Source organism: Pelophylax lessonae (genome assembly GCF_965119305.1).
Source record: "Pelophylax lessonae genome assembly, chromosome: 3".
Lineage (NCBI taxonomy): Eukaryota > Metazoa > Chordata > Amphibia > Anura > Ranidae > Pelophylax > Pelophylax lessonae.
In genome coordinates this window covers 410053149-410072920 of record NC_138770.1, presented here as the reverse complement: position 1 = coordinate 410072920, position 19772 = coordinate 410053149, and the positions used below count along the sequence as shown (strand labels likewise).

The 19772-nt window shown below is 45.3% G+C and overlaps 1 protein-coding gene across 1 annotated transcript in view; it reads left to right on the top strand.

Annotated features, from left to right (window-relative positions):
* The window catches only part of MCM9 (minichromosome maintenance 9 homologous recombination repair factor), a 230669-nt gene that overhangs the window by 17043 nt on the left and 193854 nt on the right, over positions 1–19772 (top strand). Inside the window, exons 3-4 of the mRNA XM_082251202.1 lie at positions 10169–10485; positions 13358–13439. Coding sequence (XP_082107328.1) covers positions 10169–10485; positions 13358–13439 — 399 coding nt within the window. The remainder of the gene's footprint in view (positions 1–10168; positions 10486–13357; positions 13440–19772) is intronic.

The following is a 19772-nucleotide window of genomic DNA, read 5'->3' as shown; positions in this document are numbered from 1 at the left end:
AGGGGTAAAGCTGCTACCTGAACTAAACCTAGTGAAAAATGAATGTTGAAAAAAATAGGTGCGCTAAACAAGAGTGCTATGATGAATTAACATACTGGCACATATACAAACAATAAATCACAATAAATTTACAGTAATAATAACATAACTGTGTGTAGGAAAACAAATTGAACCAATAAGTGAACGTGATCCAATCAAGGAAATGAAAAAACTAATAAAAGTTCAAAGGCCAATGTTAGTCCACAAAGTCCAAATAATCGTGATCTTCACCATGTGATTCAATGTAAAAAAGGTGTTGGAAATCAACTTCTAGTGGTATTTCAAGTGACATATAAAGTGACTCCCACCACCGACAGGCTTTCCTCCTTACCAGATGGAATTGGGTAAGGTGCAGAAAAAAGCTCAATGCAGCCAGTAGGAGAGGAGGAAAACTTCCACTACAATTCCACCTCGTGCGATAATACAAAGTGGCCTCTTACCAGATGGTATATTATATCTTAGTGTAGGAAGAGTCTCCTAAATGGATGTCCCCTCGACTGGCAGGATATCTGGAACCACCTCCGCAACCACGCAAGTTCGCTAACTCCCTTTCACTCCCCGAGTAGACATGCGAGGAATAAAGGAGAGAGGAGGCGTGTTGCGCCGCCACATACGTCACCTATTGCTTGATCTGCAGCCGAGCATAGGCGTACCATATAGGCTACTTTCCCTGTCTCCTTGCAACATTCATGTAAGTGCAATACCTCTTTTTTTGAATAAATTATATCGGGGGTATCACACCATTGTCTGCTCCTTTTTTATTCCTCGTTTTTTTGTCCAGTTAATGGGCACAAATAGAAAATCAGTTTTAACTTTTCAGAGCTGAAAAATCGAAGAACAGTTTGGAAAGTTCTGCCAAACGAATGATAAATTGAAAGGTTAATGTGTTTCTCATCCGAACTGTGTGCACTAGGCATATGTGACAAAATGAAAGAAAAACGCATTTAGTTATGTCCATTGAACGATTTATTGTTTAAAAGTCAGTCATTACATGATGGCACGATCATTTGCTTTCACGGCCGAGTGTTCGTTTTTTGAAAATTCGTTTGACCGATTTTTCTTATAGTGTATGGCCAACATTAAACAACAAAGGGACTTCCAGCGCTAACTGTGATATCTCACTCTCAGGAATGAATAAAGTCAAGTTACCATGTGGTGCTGCTGCTACTTAATGCTGATTCAGCATAAGGGCTCTTTCACACGGGCGTTCCGTATGTCCGTTTTTCATCCCATCCGTTTGCGGATGAAAAACGGACATAATGTATCTCTATGTAAATACGGATGTCATCGGATGATCATCCTCTGACATCCGTTTTTTGTCAGTTCAGTTCAGTTTTTTTGAACGGAGGAGAACCCTATTTTTTCTTCCTTTCAAAAAACGGAACTGAAGCAAAAACGGATGTCAGTTGTGTCATCCGCAGACATCCGTATTTACATAGACATGCATTATGTCAGTTTTTCATCCGCAAACGGATGGGATGAAAAACGGACATACGGACCGGATGACACCAGTGTCATCCGTGTCCGTTACAAAAAAAAAAAAAAAAAGGACCTGATCGGGCAAAAAAAAAGGAACGCCCGTGTGAAAGAGCCCTAAGTCAGTGCATGGGGGGAGGGGCAGCAGTGCTATCCCACGGTACATAGTCTACAATGTAACTCAGGCAGGCTTGATGTCCTTTGACAAAACACAGTAGTGCGAAACATGTCATCACGGCAACCCTGATGCTTTCCAGGCCGGGTTCTAACGCCTGCTGATGTCACTTCTGGGTAGCGGCCTCCGCTGTGGATACCTCCGGGTGGCGGATCCGCAGCATGTCTACACTGCTCCGGTGCAAGCAGCCACACTATCGGGTGGGAGGAAGCCACGCCACCCTACCGGCTGGTCCGGTCTGCTTTTGGCACATAAGATCCTTCTCCCTCCTGCCTGGTTCCCTGGTGTGATCATCTACACAGTTCCAGCTCACCCAGCAGCTCGGTCATCCTGTAACTCCCAGTAACGCCACAGATCTGGTTTGGAAGACATTCTATTATATTTTAATCATCACTATATATTTTTTATAAATAAACTTTTCAAGGTTTTCCATCAAGCCTGCCTGAGTTACATTGTAGACTATGTACCGTGGGATAGCACTGCTGCCCCTCCCCCTATGGCCAACATTAGGCTCCTTTCACACGGTCTGCCTCTGTCGGCGGACTCCGTGCTGCTCAGCGGGGGATCGATCCGATTACACGGGCGGGGTCCGTATGTCCGTTTTTTTCATCCCATCCGATTGTGGATGAAAAACGGACATAATGCATGTCAATGGGATTGCGGATGTCAGCGGATGACCATTGGCTGACATCCGATTTTGCATCCTTTTCAATCAGTTCCGTTTTTTGGAACAGAAGAGAACCCTATTTTTCTTCCGTTTTAAAAAACGGAACGGACGCAAAAACGGATGTCAGCGGTGTCATCCGCTGACATCCGCAATCCCATTGACAAACATTATCTCCGTTTTATCATCCGCAAAGGATGGGATGATAAACGGACATACAGAACGGACACTCCAGAGTGTCATCAGTGTTCGTGTAAAAAAAAAAAAAAAAAAAAAAGTGCTTGAGCGGAGGAAAATACGTTCCTCCCCTTGTGAAAGGACCCTTACAGACTAAATTCAACCCTTTGAACTAAAAGAACGAAAAATATACACTGTAAAACATGTTTATAGTTCTCACGCAGCCTTAGCAATGTTGATAAACATTTACTGGAGGCTCTTTTTTTCTTTTTTTTCTTTTTTCTTTTTTGACAGCTGTGAGTGAGCAGAGAACAGCTCTGCATATTATGAATTGTAGAAATGCCAGATTAGGATTGTGAGGGGGGTTGAATCGAGATCGCAATTTATTTATTTTTTTAGTGATTAATCGTGCAGCTCTAATATATGGTTACAATTTAAAGCGTAGCTGCACCCAAAAGGGGAAGCTCCACTTTCTCTTACGTCCTCCGACAGTCGCCGCCTCTTCATATTCGTCACTATGGGGTTATTGACCTTTGCTCCGTAGGAGTAGCTAGGCAACAGAATATGTTAATATCAAAGCTTTTAGCATACCCCACCTCTAGGGGTGGTCCCCTCAGTCAATACCCTCCTGCTTCCTGCATTCCTACCTCAGTTTCAATTGTCTAGCTCAGGAGTTAGCAGGCTTATCCTGTGCTGGAATTTCAGTCTCAGCCTCTATTCTCTCTCTTTGATTTTATTTCAAGTGTTTTCTCTTCTTTACTTAGCTGTTATTTTTCAGCATTAGTTTAGTTCTTCGGATGAAGATGATCATGCAGAGCTGGGTCTCGGGCTGGCCTCCCTGGTTATCCGGGGTTCAGGGCCAGTGGCTTCCCAGCCTGCCATCGAGCGTTCAGCTCAGGTTTCCCTGGCATATATGAACGACCCATCCCTGTTCGCTGCAGGGATGCTGCGGTGAGGTGGCTACCTCACCGGACGCCATTTGCGGTTTCGCACCGCAGTTCCACTGTGTCCTGGCTGCGACTCTCCCTGTCCTTAGTGCAGCGGTTTGATCACTTGTGCGGGCTCCCCACGCCATCCGGATAGTAAGTGTATTCTGTGTGGGGACCTGTCTGTTTTGGGTGTCAGTCTGGGACTGTGGGACCCTGCATGTCTGTGTAAAAACGTTGAGCTCCCTGTCAGTAATAGCTGCCCTTCTGTGGGCTGAAGAGGGGGGGGGGGCTCTCCTGCTCTGCTCTGTGTAACAGGCTGAGTTTTCTGTGAGACATGCTGTATGCTGTGTGTGGCATGCTTGTGCAACTTTTTTGAGCATACTGTGCGGCGACCGCTGCTGCGGTCCGCCATTTTTTTACAGCGAGCTATGGTGGCCGGTCCTGTGTGGAAAGAGCAGCGTTTTTGGCGCCAAGCGCCGCCATTTTGGCGGCGATCGCTCAGGCCTCATGTCAGCGCTGTTCTGTATCTGCCTATGGAGCCTCGGCCAGCGGCCATGTTTGTGTAGCCTTTACATAGGCTTCATAGGGGCGGTCAGTCTTGCATCACTTCCTTTTCCTCTGGGACAGCGATCGGTGCAGCAGCCTGTGTGATCTCTCCAGGTTTTACCTTTCCATATTCCTGTATTCCTTGCCTTGTATTCCTATCCCTGTGGGGGTCAGTGTATTCTGTGAGTGCGGTGGACTACGCTCGCCGCGATCTTAAAGGGGCAGTACTCCTTTTTCTTAAGTCTACTGGGGCATGGATTCTCAGGAAAGCAAGTTTCCCCCCACCTTGGTAGGGGGCCAAGGGGCTGCTGCTTCCCCCGAGGGGGCTGATCTGGCTACTATTGTGGCTAACTTAGCTGCTCAGGTGCAGATGCTGGTGGCTGATCGATCCACAAAAAGGCCCAGAGTGTCAATTTCCTCTGCTTCAGAGGGCGATGGGGATGCTATGGCTGGAGTGCCCTTCTCAGGGTCTCGCTCATCTCTAGACCTTGCGGGGTCTGAAGGGGAGGCTGAGGTGGAAGGGGTTGATGTTTCTCCCCCTGGCTCGTCTGAAGAGCTTGCACTCATGGATGAGTTGGTTGCTTCTATCAAGCAAACACTGCATTTGGAGGATGAACCATGTCCTCCTGTTTTGATGTCCTCTTACGGGACGCAAAGAAAACTCAAAACGTCGCAGGTTTTTCCTTGCTCTACGGAATTTCAGCGCGCTGTTGATGAGCAATGGCGCAATTTGAAGAAGCCTTTTGCTGTGCCGAGTAGGTTTAAGCTGCTTTATCCTTTTACTCCCGCCACTGATGAGCGTTGGTGTGTGACGCCTCAGGTGGATCACGCGGTGGCGATTTTGAATAAATCCACTGCGATTCCTGCTGAGGATGCCCCGGCTTTCCGGGACCCTACGGACAGGAGATTGGAGTCTCTGGCCCGTCACTCTTATACGGTTGCGGGCTCTATGCTGAAGCCGATTTTTGCTTCCATTATGGCAGCCCAGGCTGTTGCTGATTGGACGCAGGTGCTAAGGCGCACCCTGGTGGCTGACTCTGCCCCGCCTTCAACATTGGCTATGGTGGATCAGATTCATCAGGGTGTCATGTACTTGTGTGATGCGGACTTAGATATGGTCCCTTTGGCTGCGCGTCTCCAAAGTGTGGCGGTGTTGAACCGTCGCCTGATATGGCTGAAATGTTGGTCTGTTGACCAATCTTCTCGCAAGACTTTAGCTAATTTGCCCTACGCGGGCTCTCGCCTTTTTGGCGAATCTTTGGATTCTCTGATAAAGGGTATTTCTGGGGGTAAGAGCACTCTCTTGCCCCAGACTCACAAGACTAAGTTTGTTTGCGGTAAGAATACCTCGTTTAGACCCTCTCAGGGGTCCTTTCGTGCCTTTCGGTCGCACTATAAGGGCAAGCCCTTCAAGGGACAAGGCTCCCAGAAGAAGCCGTGGACGGGTAAGCAGAAGTCCGGCAATTCCGGGTCCGCTGCCCATAACAATGCGGCCTGAAGGGGCACCCTCACCCATTTCTGGGGTGGGGGGACGTTTGCTCGGTTTTCTTCAACCCTGGCTGGACCGCGTTCGGGACAGGTGGGTTCAGGAAATCGTTCGATCTGGATACAAGATCGAGTTTCTATCTCGGCCGGCGAGCAGATTTTTTCCCTCAAATCTTCAGCTGTCTCCGGAGCGATTGCGGGATCTGCACCTGGCGGTGCGGGACCTGCGGGCTCAGGGAGTGGTGGTTCCGGTGCCTCATCAGGACAGATTTCGGGGGTTCTATTCCAATCTGTTCACTGTGCCCAGGAAGGAGGGCAAGGTACGTCCGATTCTGGACTTGAAAGCTCTGAACCGCTTTGTGCGGGTTCGCAAGTTCAGCATGGAATCCCTGCGATCAGTGGTGGCTGCCCTGGTTCCGGGGGAATTCATGGCCTCTATCGATCTGAAGGATGCGTATCTTCACATCCCCATTTTCGAGGGTCACCAGAAGTACCTTTGATTCGCCATTGCGGAGGATCACTACCAATTCGTGGCGTTACCCTTTGGTCTCGCTTCGGCTCCGCGGGTTTTCACCAAGGTGCTTGCGCTGGTTCTGGCTTTTTTGAGAGCCCAGGGCATCTCGGTCCTGGGGTATCTGGACAACATTCTGGTTCGATCTGCGACCAGTCAGGGTCTGGTGAGCGACCTGTCCGTCACGATGCAGACGCTACAGGAGTTTGGTTGGACGATAAATTTTCCAAAATCGACGCTGTGTCCGTCGGTTCGTCTTCCTTACCTGGGAATGATCATGGACTCTGTTCAGGCGAAGGTCTTCCTGCCGGAAGACAAGCTCCGGAAGCTTCAGGAAGAAGTCGGGTCCCTCAGGGACGTTCAGTGCTCGTCCCTCCGGACGTGCATGAGGTGTCTGGGATTGATGGTCTCGGCTTTCGAGGCGATCCCCTTTGCCCAGTTTCACACGCGGGGTCTCCAAAGGGAGATTCTGACCAGGTGGGACGGGCGACCGCAATCTCTGGATCTCCAGATTTCATTGAGCCATCGCACCAGAAGGGACCTTCTGTGGTGGCTCCAGTCCCCGGCGGTGTCGGGGGGCAAGTCCTTTCGCCCTTTCTCGTGGACGGTGATCACCACGGATGCCAGCCTGTCGGGCTGGGGTGGTGTTCTGGGCGTTCTGTCCGCCCAGGGAACTTGGTCGGAGGAGGAGTCCTCCCTTCCGATCAACATTCTGGAGTTGCGAGCGATAAATCTCTGCCTTCGGCGTTGGTCGGACAGGCTGCAGGGCCGTCCGGTTCGGGTGCAGACGGACAATGCTACAGCGGTGGCCTACATCAACCACCAAGGGGGCACCAGGAGTGCCCGAGCGGTTCGGGAAGTGGCCGACATTCTGTCTTGGGCCGAGACGCACGTCCCGGCGATAACGGCGGTTCACATTCCGGGGGTGGAGAACTGGCAGGCGGATTATCTGAGTCGCCAGGCCCTGGACCAGGGGGAATGGTCCCTTTACCCGGATGTCTTCCAGATGTTGTGCGCGAAGTGGGGCTCACCAGATGTGGACCTGTTCGCGTCTCGTCTAAACAACAAGGTGGTGAGGTTCGTGGCAAGGACGCGCGATCCTCGGGCAGACACGTTGGACGCGTTAGTGGCTCCCTGGCATCAGTATTGTCTGATGTATGCCTTTCCACCGATTCAGCTACTATCCAGGTTCCTTCGCAGGTTGGCCTCGGAGCCGCACACGGTGATTCTGGTGGTGCCAGACTGGCCTCGCAGGTCTTGGTACGCAGATCTCGTGAATCTGGCGGTCGACACTCCGTGGCGTCTGCCTCTTCGAGAAGATCTCCTGTCTCAAGGGCCGATATTCCATCCTGCTTTACAGTCGCTGGCTTTGACGGCCTGGCTGTTGAAACCAAGATCCTGAAGGATAGGGGTCTCTCCCCTGAGGTCATTCACACTTTGATCAAGGCTAGAAAGTCCTCTTCGGGGAAGGTTTACTACCGTACTTAGAAGGCCTATTTTGCTTGGTGTGAGTTCAGGGGGTATTCCCCTCGCTCATACTCGGTATCAAGAGTGTTGGCTTTTCTTCAAACGGGCGTGGACCAGCGTTTGGCGTTGGCCACGATTAAGGGTCAGATTTCTGCGCTGGCCGTTCTCTTTCAACGCCCTGTGGCGTCTAATTCTTTGGTTAGCACCTTTGTTCAAGGGGTGCGGCATCTGGTCCCTCCTAGGAGGGAGCCTTTACCTCCATGGGACTTGAATCTTGTTCTGTCCGTGTTGCAACATGCTCCCTTTGAAAAGATCAGGGAGATCTCGTTGTCTATGTTGTCCAAGAAGGTCGCCTTTTTGGTGGCAATCACTTTGGCTCATAGGGTGTCGGAGCTGGCAGCTTTGTCCTGCAGATCTCCGTATTTGGTGGTTCACTTGGATAAGGTGGTCTTGCGAACTAACCCGTCTTTCCTTCCGAAAAGGATTTCGGAATTTCACCTCAATGAGGACATTGTCTTGCCTTCGCTTTGCGCGAAGCCTAAACATCCAAAGGAGGTGGCTTTGCATTCCTTGGATGTTGTTCGGGCGATCAGGGTTTACCTGTCATCGTCTGAATCCTTTCGCAAGACGGATTCTCCATTTGTCCTTCCAGAGGGGCCTCAGAAGGGCATGGCGGCGTCGGCTTCTACCATCCCCAAATGGATCAGACAGGTCATTGAACAGGCCTATGCTTTGAAGGGGAAAGTTCCCCCCCATGCCTGTGAAGGCGCACTCTACAAGATCTCTGAGTACGTCTTGGGCCTGTCATCATCGGGCTTCTGTGGCCCAGGTGTGTAAGGCGGCGACTTGGTCGTCCGTTCACACCTTCTCAAAATTCTACAAAGTGGATGTTCAGGCATCGGCAGATGCTTCCTTTGGCCGCAAGGTTCTTTGTGCGGCAGTGCCTTAGGGTTCCTTGTTTTTTCTTGGACCCTTGGCTGTTGGGATGTTTTTATCCCTAGGTTATTTGTTTTCCTGGGTTGTTGCTCCTATTGAGCAAGTTTTTCATGTTGCCCAGTTGGTTTCCTTCCTTTGGTAAGGTTCCTTTGTTTCTGATGTGGGTACTGCGTTGCCTTGGGCGCGGCTGCGATTTTTCTCCCACCCCTCATGTCTACACTGCTTTGGGAAGTCCCCATAGTGACGAATATGAAGAGGCGGCGACTGTCCGAGGACGTAAGAGAAAACTGAATTTTTGTAAAATCTTACCTGTAAAATTCCTTTCTCTGAGTCCTCCGACAGTCGCCGCCCCCGCCCCTCTTTTGGGGTTTTGTTTATGTACTCTACTGCTATGCTACTGAAACTGAGGTAGGAATGCAGAAAGCAGGAGGGTATTGACTGAGGGGACCACCCCCTAGGGGTGGGGTATGCTAAAAGCTTTGATATTAACATATTCTGTTGCCTAGCTACTCCTACGGAGCAAAGGTCAATAACCCCATAGTGACGAATATGAAGAGGCGGCGACTGTCGGAGGACTCAGAGAAAGGAATTTTACAGGTAAGATTTTACAAAAATTCCGTTTTTTTGCCTCCTACCCCCCCCCCACCCTGCAGGGCTTCACTGACGGTTTCTCTTACCCAAGATGGCGGTGGCAGCACCCAAGAGCCGATTGACAAATCAGCTCGGATGAGGACGCTTTTTTTTTTTTTTTTTTCTGAAGGAGGCTGGAGCTCCGCTTTAAAACCATATTTATTTCCACACTGTATTTAAATGATATAATTCTAGCATACTCTGAAGGATCTTCATGTTTGTAAACTTTGTAAAGAAATCCATATATTTTTACTCCTTGAATTCTATGACCCATTCATTATGCCCTGTGAGTAGGCACTGGTGTGTCACAGAATTCAGAGCCTGCCTTCTGAACTACACAGATGCCGAGAGGAACAGTTTGAGGAGGAGTCAGTACAGGCATAACTGCTTGTAGACTGCAAGGTGCTATGGGACACATAGTCCTTAAAAAATTTAAAAATTAACAGCAGAGGAGAACCTGCAAAGCATGCAGGGAATCCAGGAAGTTGAGGAAAGACAGGCAGAACTTACAACCTGAAAGGAGATTTTTAATAAGCTTATATGGAATTGTTAATAATCGTTTGTATTTCTATTACAATGTTGATGTTATAAAATGAAAGTGCATGCTGGGACCATGGAACTCCTTGTGTGGGGGAGAAAAAAAAAAAGCAAACTTGCTCAAATAGCTTTGCTCTTTTTTAAATATGGTTCTGCATCAATGCAGATCTCGTAGTAGTTCTATAGATTTAAATAATGTAAACCCCCTCCCCCTCCCCCCCAACCAATTTCTTGAGTATGTTTGGCATCCTGTCTCGTCAGCAACCACACTTCCAGTTGCAAGGCCGATAACGCTTAGCCACTGGCTTGCAATTAGCAGCATTGTCAGGCTAATAGAATGGCTTTCATGCTGACCTTCTGCCATTAATATGTTGGGTCACTACTCCAGCACAAGTATGCATATGAGAACTTTTGACTTTATTAATTTACATTTGGATTTTGGGGCAGCAACAATTAAAATATGGAAGTCAGTTATTCCACATAATAACCAGCATTTTAAGAAGGGGGACTTATGCAGCTTGTAGATTATTTTTTTTATAGGGCTAACTGTATCAGAATTGTTCTTGTTTTCACATTCTTTCTTTTTGTACACACAGGTTTGCCAGTGTGTCCAGAGTTAACCAGAGAGCACATCCCACGTGCAAGAGATGTGGGTCATTTCTTGTCCATCACCGGCACAGTTATTCGCAACAGTCTAGTGAAAGTTCTGGAGTATGAACAAGATTTTATGTGTAATAAGTGTAAGCATGTAATTACAGTAAAAGCTGATTTTGAGCAGTATTACTCATTCGCTCCTCCCACTGCTTGCACCAATTATGAAGAAGGCTGCATGTCCACCAAATTCACCTGTCTCTCTGATGTGTCCTCTCCAGCCACTTGTAGAGACTACCAGGAGATTAAGATCCAGGAGCAGGTAATTGTGTTTTATATGTACAGTATATGTTGACTCTAATGGAAATACATTACAAAATAAGTGAAGGAAATGTAATACATTTTAAATTGATATATCATGGCATTTTTTTTTTTTATATTGTTGAATACTGATATGCTTTCCATTAATTCTATAACATGACAATAAAACTGAAGTCAGGAAGCACCTGCTGCCTGCTTCACCTTGTGGACTTCAAATACAAATTACATGTAAAGTAGCTATTCTTAGGGCCCACAAACTCATATTAATGTGCTTGAAAAATCCTATTTCCACTACTAACCAGCAATAGATTGACCAAATTAATATTATTTTCTTGATTGAATAAAAAATATATTTGCATTGGGGAGCCTATGACCAAACTTGAAAACATCTGGGGTATAAATCACTTTGTGCGCATCAAATTCCTTTGCAAACCAAATATGACCATGTAAAAAAGCAGTGATCTCATCACTGTGCTGCCCATGATCCACGCAGAGAGCAGAGCTGTGGAAGGGGCCCAGAAGGTCCTGCAGAAAATTACATAATAGGACAGATAGACCAATCACCCTGCACTAGACGAAGAAGCAACAGTGGCTGGTTTATTACAAGAAGCTCCTGCAAAGTTTCACACTGGATTACTGCATAAATCTTGGAAAAATACACAAAAAAACTATATTTCATTTTATTTATTCTTGTATTTAATTTTCAGTAAGAATAAACATTTGTATTGCATTTGAACAATATTTGCTTATGCTGGAGTTAAGCTTTAACACTGGCTTTTAACCTAAACTGTTACAGCAGTGGGGTAAATGAAAATAATCACATAGCTTTCTCTTGACACCAGCCTAGCATCTAAAAACATATCTGTTTTTAGTTGGAAAAAGGAACACTCAGTTTATTTAAAGTAGAATTATGGGATGTACCTGATTTTAAAAATGCTCTCTCTCTCTCCTCCTAACACCTATTCTGACTAACCTGTGTAAGAAATATCTGTAGACTTATCTATTTTAATGCCACTTCGGTCACGTGATCTCTTCTGTGTCAGCCAGTAGGATGTGAGAGGAAAGAGCTCTCAGCTACAGCTGGCAAAGCCTGGCAGCGGTACTATTGTCACCCATTGGCTTACTATGGCTCATCCGTTGGTGCCCCCTTTTCTCACCTGCATCACAAGACAAGAGTGGACTAAAAATGGCTAAGCATAAAGATTTTTCGTAAGCAGGGTAATCGGAATAGGTGTTGGGGGGGCATATTTAAAGTGGCATTAAACACAAAGGCAAATATTTATTATATTGCCGCTTACTAATTTTTAGATGTGATGGCTGAATTGGTTTCCTTTTTTTTAGACTTTCTGTGATTTTTATCCGGTAATCAATGGCTGTTGTTTTTCACAGCACAAACTCTCCAGCAGAATGTATCAGTTTACATTGATGAGACAAACCACTTGGCACTAGCAAGGGGTGATTAAAATGATCAGCTTTTATTTATACAAAACCTTAATCACAAAAGAAAAAAAAAATCTTTTTGCTTGCTGTAACTGCTTATAAAGTGTGAGCTGGAGTTTGGCTTCAATTTGTTAGTGGTTTGAAATCTGCTAATACATTTTACACTACATTCTCCCCCAGACTGGCAATGCTCCAGTCTGCTATGCCTCCAATACTCATTCTTCCAGAGTTGTCTCACGAATACAGGTGTGTTACTGGCCAGATCACCAGGGAAAAAAGCCAAAGAAAAGAAAACTGACATAGTCAGCACATCTAGTAACTGGGAAGGTGCAATATAATACATTTTTCGTTTTGGCTTTAATACTGCTTAAGGATTAGTTACTGTGGGTATATTCCAGAATACTTTAACAACTAAAGCTTATTGTATTTTTTAAATGAAATAAGTAAGCTTAAAGTAACCTTACTGTGACTACATAAACCCCATTAAATAAAGATTTGCCCACTCCTAAAACTGTGATAGTTATATGACTGAGTACACTTAGGTTTAAAATTTAGGATTTAATCTCCCTGCAGACGTGGATTGTTACATTGCTACAGTACTTCTCCAAGGTTAGCTGTATAGTAGGTTCATTTCAGGTGAGTGCTCTTAAACAAAATAAATAATACAATCTAGTCATTTCCTCACATAATCCGTATTTCAAATCACTGCTTGTGTTTTATTAAATTGTACGTTTTTACTGGTGCAGGTTCTGCTTTCTGTTATTATTATACATGGTAGAGCTGCGCGATTAATTGTTAAAAAAAAAAAAAAAAAAAATTGCAATCGTGATTCAACCCCCCTCACAATCCTAATCCGGCATTTCTGCGATTCATGTAACGGGTGCAGAGCTGTCAAAAAAAAAAAAAAAAGGCAGCCAAGCAAGGTTTCACGACATTGCACAGCGTTGAGATAAAAAGAAACATTGTATCATTTGGTTCTTTTAGATCAAAGGAATGTCTGCAAATGAGGGCATTCTAACCACTAAAAGACCAGGCTTTTTTTTTTTTTCTTTTTGAAGAGACCCTAGAGAATAAAATGGCAGTCGTTGCAATATTTAATGTCACACTGTATTTGCGCAGCGGTCTTTCAAAAGCAATATTTATGGGAAAAATACACTTCAATCCTAAAAAAACACTAAACTGTAAAGTTAGCCCAATTGTTTTTTATAATTTGAAAGATGATTTTATGCCGAGAATTGTGAGAGAATTGTGATCTTTAGTCTAAGCAAGAGAATTGTGATTCTCATTTTATCCAGAATCATGCAGCTCTAATACATGGCAATATACAGTATCTTTACTGTGTACACTGCTGTAAAACTATTAAGAATTTATGGCACTATATTAATAAAAACTGATAAAATGTGTAATTTGTTTTATACTTTTTACTGCTATAGGTTCAGAGGTTGTCAGTAGGCAGTATTCCTCGATCTATGGTTGTGGTTTTGGAAGATGACCTTGTGGACAGCTGCAAGTCTGGTAAGATACCACTTGTCCACAATTAGAAATAAATGTGCAACTGAAACATATCTTTTATGAAACATAGTTTTATTATTGCATACAGAACTTCTGTTTCTTAAGCATAATTCTTGCTCGGGCGATTAAAAAAAAATGATTACATAGACAATACAGAAAACTAAGTCCTAAAATATATTGCATGCTTCTGGCAGTAAAAAAAAAAAATAAAAGATTTAGTTGAGTTTATGTTGATCAAAAAAACCTTCCTGCAGGTACTTTGCAGTTCTATGAGTTGGGACTAGGAAGCAGCGAGCCCAAAGTTGGGTCAGATTGAGGGCAAAATCAGGCCACAGCCCAACTGCTTTGTTCAAGAGTTGCAACACGGTGGAAAATCTTTGTGTGATCTGTTGTACATTCCACTTATTTACCTTTTTTCCTTCCTTCCTTGGCAAATAGTAATTGTGCATTAGCATTTACAGAAACATGCCATGTTTAAGGTTGTTACCTTTTGATGGTTGTTGAGCTTTTTGTTTTATTTATTTCCTAATGAGAAAATCGACAAAGCATTTAATTTGGCCATGGGGGCCTACAGGCAAATGTTAAAATGTATTGATTAAGCTTTTGATTGAAGCTTCACACATGTCCAGCTGTGAATTCCACCTGAGCCAGTTATCTTTCATGTGGCAAGGTTAGTCTTTACATTATGCACTGAACTGGAACATAGACAAACATTGATTAATGAATTGGTAACTCTGACATGGGGGCTATTCAGACTGCTTTGTTCAAAATATTTTCCCTTAATAATCTTTCCAGGCTCCTCTTTTCTCTTCTTTCAGGGTTGTAACCATCAAGGAATGATCTTTCATATATGGTGGCAATGCCCCAAATCCAGTGTGTTTTGGAATGGGCTATTTGTTTTTATCAGGGGACCCCCAGATAACGCTCCTTAATTAACCTATAAGGGGTATTCCTTGATTTTCCCAAATGTTGGTCCTCTGTATCTTTTTTGTCAGTAAAACATTTCTGTTGCAATTGCTTTGAAAACCCTATTGTAGCTTTAGGTTTAATTGGAACTAAACTTTCTTGGAATATGATGCATGAGAAGATTGCTAGCACACTTTACCACTTCAGCTCCGGAAGGTTTTACCCCCTTAATGACCAGGCCATTTTTTGTGGTTCGGCACTGCATTATTTTAACAAAAAAGTGCGCGGTCCTGTGACGCTGTACCCTAATGGAATTGATGTCCTTTTCCCCCACAAATAGAGCTTTCTTTTGGTGGTATTTGATCACCTCTGCAGTTTTTAGATTTTGAGCTATAAACAAAAAGCGACAATTTTGAAAAAAAAAAAAAAACACCATATTTTTTACTTTCTGCTATAAAACATTCCCAATAAAAAAAAATGTAAATTTTTTTTTTTTTTTTTTTTTACAGTTTAGGCCAATTTGTATTCTGCTACATATTTTTGTTAAAAACAAAAAGCGTATTTTAATTGGTTTGCGCAAAAGTTATAGCGTTTACAAACTACGGGATAGATTTTTGGACTTTTTATTTTTATTTATTTTTTGTTTTTATTAATGGCGGCGATCAGCGATTTTTAGCGGGACTGCAACATTGCAGCAGGCAGATCGTACCCCTAACTGACATTTTTTACACTTTTTGGGGACCATTGACAATAATACAGTAATCAGTGCTAAATAATATGCACTGTTACTGTATAAATGATACTGGCAGGGAAGGGGTTAACCCTGGGGGGTGATCAAAGGGGTTAATGTATGCCTGTATGCTTACTAACTGGGGGGGGGAGGGGGGGTTCTGTGACAGGCACAGAGATCGGGGTTTCAGCCTAGCTGAAACTCCTGATCTCTCCCTGCCTTTGTGACAGAAGACTCGCCTGCTTTGTTTACAGGCGGTGTGACGATGGCGGGTATCAGATCCTTGCCCTTCTCACTAACTCGTGACCAAGGACCAGCCAATCTCACCCCCTGCCGTCACTTGCGTAACAATGCCACTCTCAGCTGCACCCGGCACATAGATTTTCCAGCTTGCGGGACCACACTCTAGATGCCAGCAGGCTGAGAGCGATTGTCACCGGACTAATTAAGCAATAACCCTTTCACTGCCACCACTGCTACGTTAGGGTGAGCCCAGCGAACGCTCGTAATTTTAGAAATACCAATTATGACTTCAGAATCATCATCTGTAACACACACTGTCACCACAGACAGGAATGTTCAGAGGATTTATTCTGTACAGTAGCACTCTTCAAGAGACAGGTCCGTTGTTAGTTTGCATTAAGAGCTTAGGGACAAGTATAACACTTTTCAAAATAAAGTTTAATAATAAAAAGGTTAAAATTGGTGCAAATAAAATATTTACAGAAAAAAGTGTTTCAAAGAAATAGCGACATAATTCAGCAATTTAGAGAAATAAGATATAGGATTAAGAAGTAAGAACACTTGCATTCAATGTCCGGAGTATTAGAGTTTCAGAAGCTGAGCCAGTGTGATCGGTTCTCCCACTTGATAGATGTTCCTTTCTTGATGTTACCATGAGAACTCTCTAACCCCATCTGCCTCTCTTTTTCTCTAAAACCGCAGGGGTTGTTAAGAGGTCCCTGACCAATAAACACAGTGGCCATGGGCGGCCCTGAAGTTTACGACAATACCAAGGAACCTCCCGTATAGACAGATTTATAACATAATTCATATCTCAAAATAAGTAATGGTTACATTCTTTAAACTGCTAGTTTATCATTCAGCATGTGATTTGACTTCAAAAGATACTAAACCTGAATATATTTTCACACAGGGAATATCGTAAAAAAAAAAAAAAAAAGTTTTTCAGATGTAAATCTAATTGGAAGACCAAGCACAATGAAAGCTATGATGAGAAGCAGGTTGCTGCAAATGCAGAAAATTTAGGTTTTTCTCATTTACAATGGTGTATTAAACCCTAGGGCACTGGTGTCCAACCCATTTTTTGACCTTTCTGGGCCACATTGAAAGAAGAATTATCGGACCACACATGAAATACACTAATAAAAAGGATAGCAGAGTTGGACAGATCACAAGTTATGATCACTAATATAGATAATGTACCTATCTTGAGTAATAAAACTTAATTTCTCTTTCGTTCATTGATGGACACAGCTCCTGTCATTCTTTACCATTGGGTTATACTGTCCCCTACAGGACTAAGACACTAGGCAGAAAAAAATTCTGGCTACACCCATGGGCGGTCCCAGGGGGTATACTCTCTCACTCCCTGCTATAGTCACTCCTAGTTCCTTGCTGGGATCTTTGGTCCTGGCAAAAAAATTTCTCCTGCATTTTTCCTGTGAGATCTACTATCAACTGCAGGGCTGGATAGTCTAGATCCAGTGGTCACCCCAGTTTGGCCAGCAAGTACGCGCAGGCCTCAGCTCGTGCTAGGTCTGCCGCGACATAGCCTCACTGGACGGGGGCTGGCCCTGCGAGTTAAACGTCTCGCAACCTTCCTGCAGGCACCCCCCCTGCTTTTACCGAGTCCCTCAGCCTGCCCCCCCCTCCACATACACTGGGGCTGTTTGGGTGGTCAAGTCACTGGCCTGGGATAGGGGCAGGGCGCTAACTGGTGATGGGGGGGGGGGTGCGCCGCCAGGGACCGGACGATCAACTGTGCGAGGGGGAGGTTAGTACCTGTTGGGGGCTCCTGCCAAGGCCCCCCATCCTGCCTGGATCTGTCCTTTTGACCTAGGCTCCCAATTCTGGGTCTCTGTATATCTTGTGGTGCCACCATTTTGTTGTAGCCTGTGTATTCCTATACACTGCGGCCATTTTCTTATGGTTTGCTATTGCAAAATGCGGCAGACATGACAGTAAAGCCCTATGGGTGGCGATTTTTGCAGTAGAAGCCACTCCTTATTGCCTGGTGTCCACTCCTGGCTCATTTAGCATCCTGATCGCCGCGTGTGTAGTGCAGATTCTCCTGGTGGGTGCCTGTGCCGGCGGGTGGTGAGTCTGATGAGGGTCCCTCTGTGCCTTGTGTTTGGCGACCGGGTGGTGCTGCCAGTGCGGTGGGGGTTGTCCCTTAGCAGTGTGTTGCTTTTTTGTGGGTCCCCCTAGTTACTCATGGAGTCTTTGGAGCACATTTCCCCACCTGAGGCTGCGGGGCCCTCCGTGTCCCAACCATGCACTGACGGCGGTCCTGAGTCCCTTGTGTCTCGGGTGGAGGCAGCTTGTGGGTGAATTGCAAAAAGCTCCCACCGTCTTCCCCTGCCTCATCTGTCTCATCAGATCTTGAATCCTGTTTCGGCCGCCCCGGACATTGGTCACCCTTCTGGGTCTGCGGCCACTCACCTGGAATCCTCCTCAGGAAAAAATGCCCCCTTTTCCCCCTGATGAGGACACGCAAGAGCCCTGTGTCGATACGCATAGGGGAGGGGCCATACGTCTGAGCGTGAGTACGGCTGAGAGCATTTTCACAGCTCACTGAGCGGATAAACCAGAACAGTTGGGAGACCCCCGCCTGAGCTTCTGGGCCACTATTTGCAAAATAGCCATTATAGTGTGGTGCTCTGCAAGCACCAATTAAATGTAAGTGCAATACGTTTATTTTTAATAAAGTCAGTTTATAAGACGTTACTTGCACCAAGTACAGTGGGGATCGAAAGTTTGGGCACCCCAGGTAAAAATTTGTATTAATGTGCATAAAGAAGCCAAGGAAAGATGAAAAAATCTCCAAAAGGTATAAAATTACAGATTAGACATTCTTATAATATGTCAACAAAAGTTAGATTTTATTTCCATCATTGACACTTTCAAAATTACAGAAAACAAAAAAATGGCGTCTGAAAAAGTTTGGGCACCCTGCAGAATTTATAGCATGCACTGCCCCCTTTGCAAGGCTGAGACCTGCCAGTGTCATGGATTGTTCTCAATCATAGTCTGGGAAGACCAGGTAATGTCAATCTCAAAGAGATCTCATCTGACCTTGCCCCAACAATCAGCACCATGGGATCTTCTAAGCCAGGCATGTCCAACATGCGGCCCAGAACCGCAGGCAATGCGGCCCACTGCCCCCTGACAATTTTATTTTGCTGGGGAGGAAGGAATTTGGGTCGGGGGCACGGCCACAGCAGCTTCCAACTACCCTTAGGCAGAGGCTGAGGGGAGGGAGGCGAGCATGTGCAGTGTTTCTGACTCCTACCACCATGACCACTTCAAATCACTGAAGTGGTCATGGTGGTTAGTGTTCCTTTTATTGTCTCTCAGAAGAAGTAAACCTCTGTATACTGATTCCATTTAATTTGATCATCCTCTAGTTGTGTTAAATTAGTGCCGGGGGCGTGGCGGCATTTTATTACATGCCTTAACTATAGTATATATTATATATGCGGCCCGAGAAAATTTCTCTACACTCAATGTGGCCCAGAGAGGCCAAAAGGTTGGACACCCATGTTCTAAGCAGTTGTCTAGAAAACTGAAAATAGTTGACGCTCACAAAGCTGGAGAAGGCTATAAGAAGATAGCAAAGCGTTTTCAGATGTCAATATCCTCTGTTTGGAATGTAATTAAGAAATGGCAGTCATCAGGAACAGTGGAAGTTAAAGCAAGATCTGGAAGACCAAGAAAAATATCAGACAGAACAGCTCGCAGGATTGTGAGAAAAAAAATTCAAAACCCACGTTTGCACGATCCCTCCAGAAAGATCTGGCAGACACTGGAGTTGTGGTACACTATAAAGAGATACTTGTACAAATATGGTCTTCATGGAAGAGTCATCAGAAAAAAACCTCTTCTACGTCCTCACCACAAAAATCAGCGTTTGAACTTTTGCAAATGAACATATAGACAAGCTTGATGCATTTTGGAAACAAGTTCTGTGGACCGATGAGGTTAACCACTTTAACTCTGCTCGCATTGCTGCTACTGCTCGTTATCGTCCAGCGACGTAGACCTACGTCGCTGGACTCTGCCCCTTGTGGGCGGCGCGCGCGCGCCACCGGAGGCTCGCTCCCGCTGTTTTCAGTCACAGCGGGAATTGGGCCAGGGGAGGAGCGGCGGCAGTCGCCGCTGCTCTTCCCTGATCATCGTGGAATCTAGTTTGGAGATCCGCCCGCTTGTGTAAACAGAGCGGGCGGATCTCCTAAATGACAGGGAGTGACAGATTGCAGTGTTCAGCATAGCTGAACATGCGATCTGTCCTTGTGTCACTCAGTCACCCCCCCCCCCACACGTTAGTAAGTACCAGGCATACATTAACCCCTCCCTCGCCAATAAAATTAACCCCTTCCCTGCCAGTGTCATTTTTACAGTAACAGTGCATATATATAGCACTGATTACTGCAGTAATGTCACTGGTACCCCCAAAA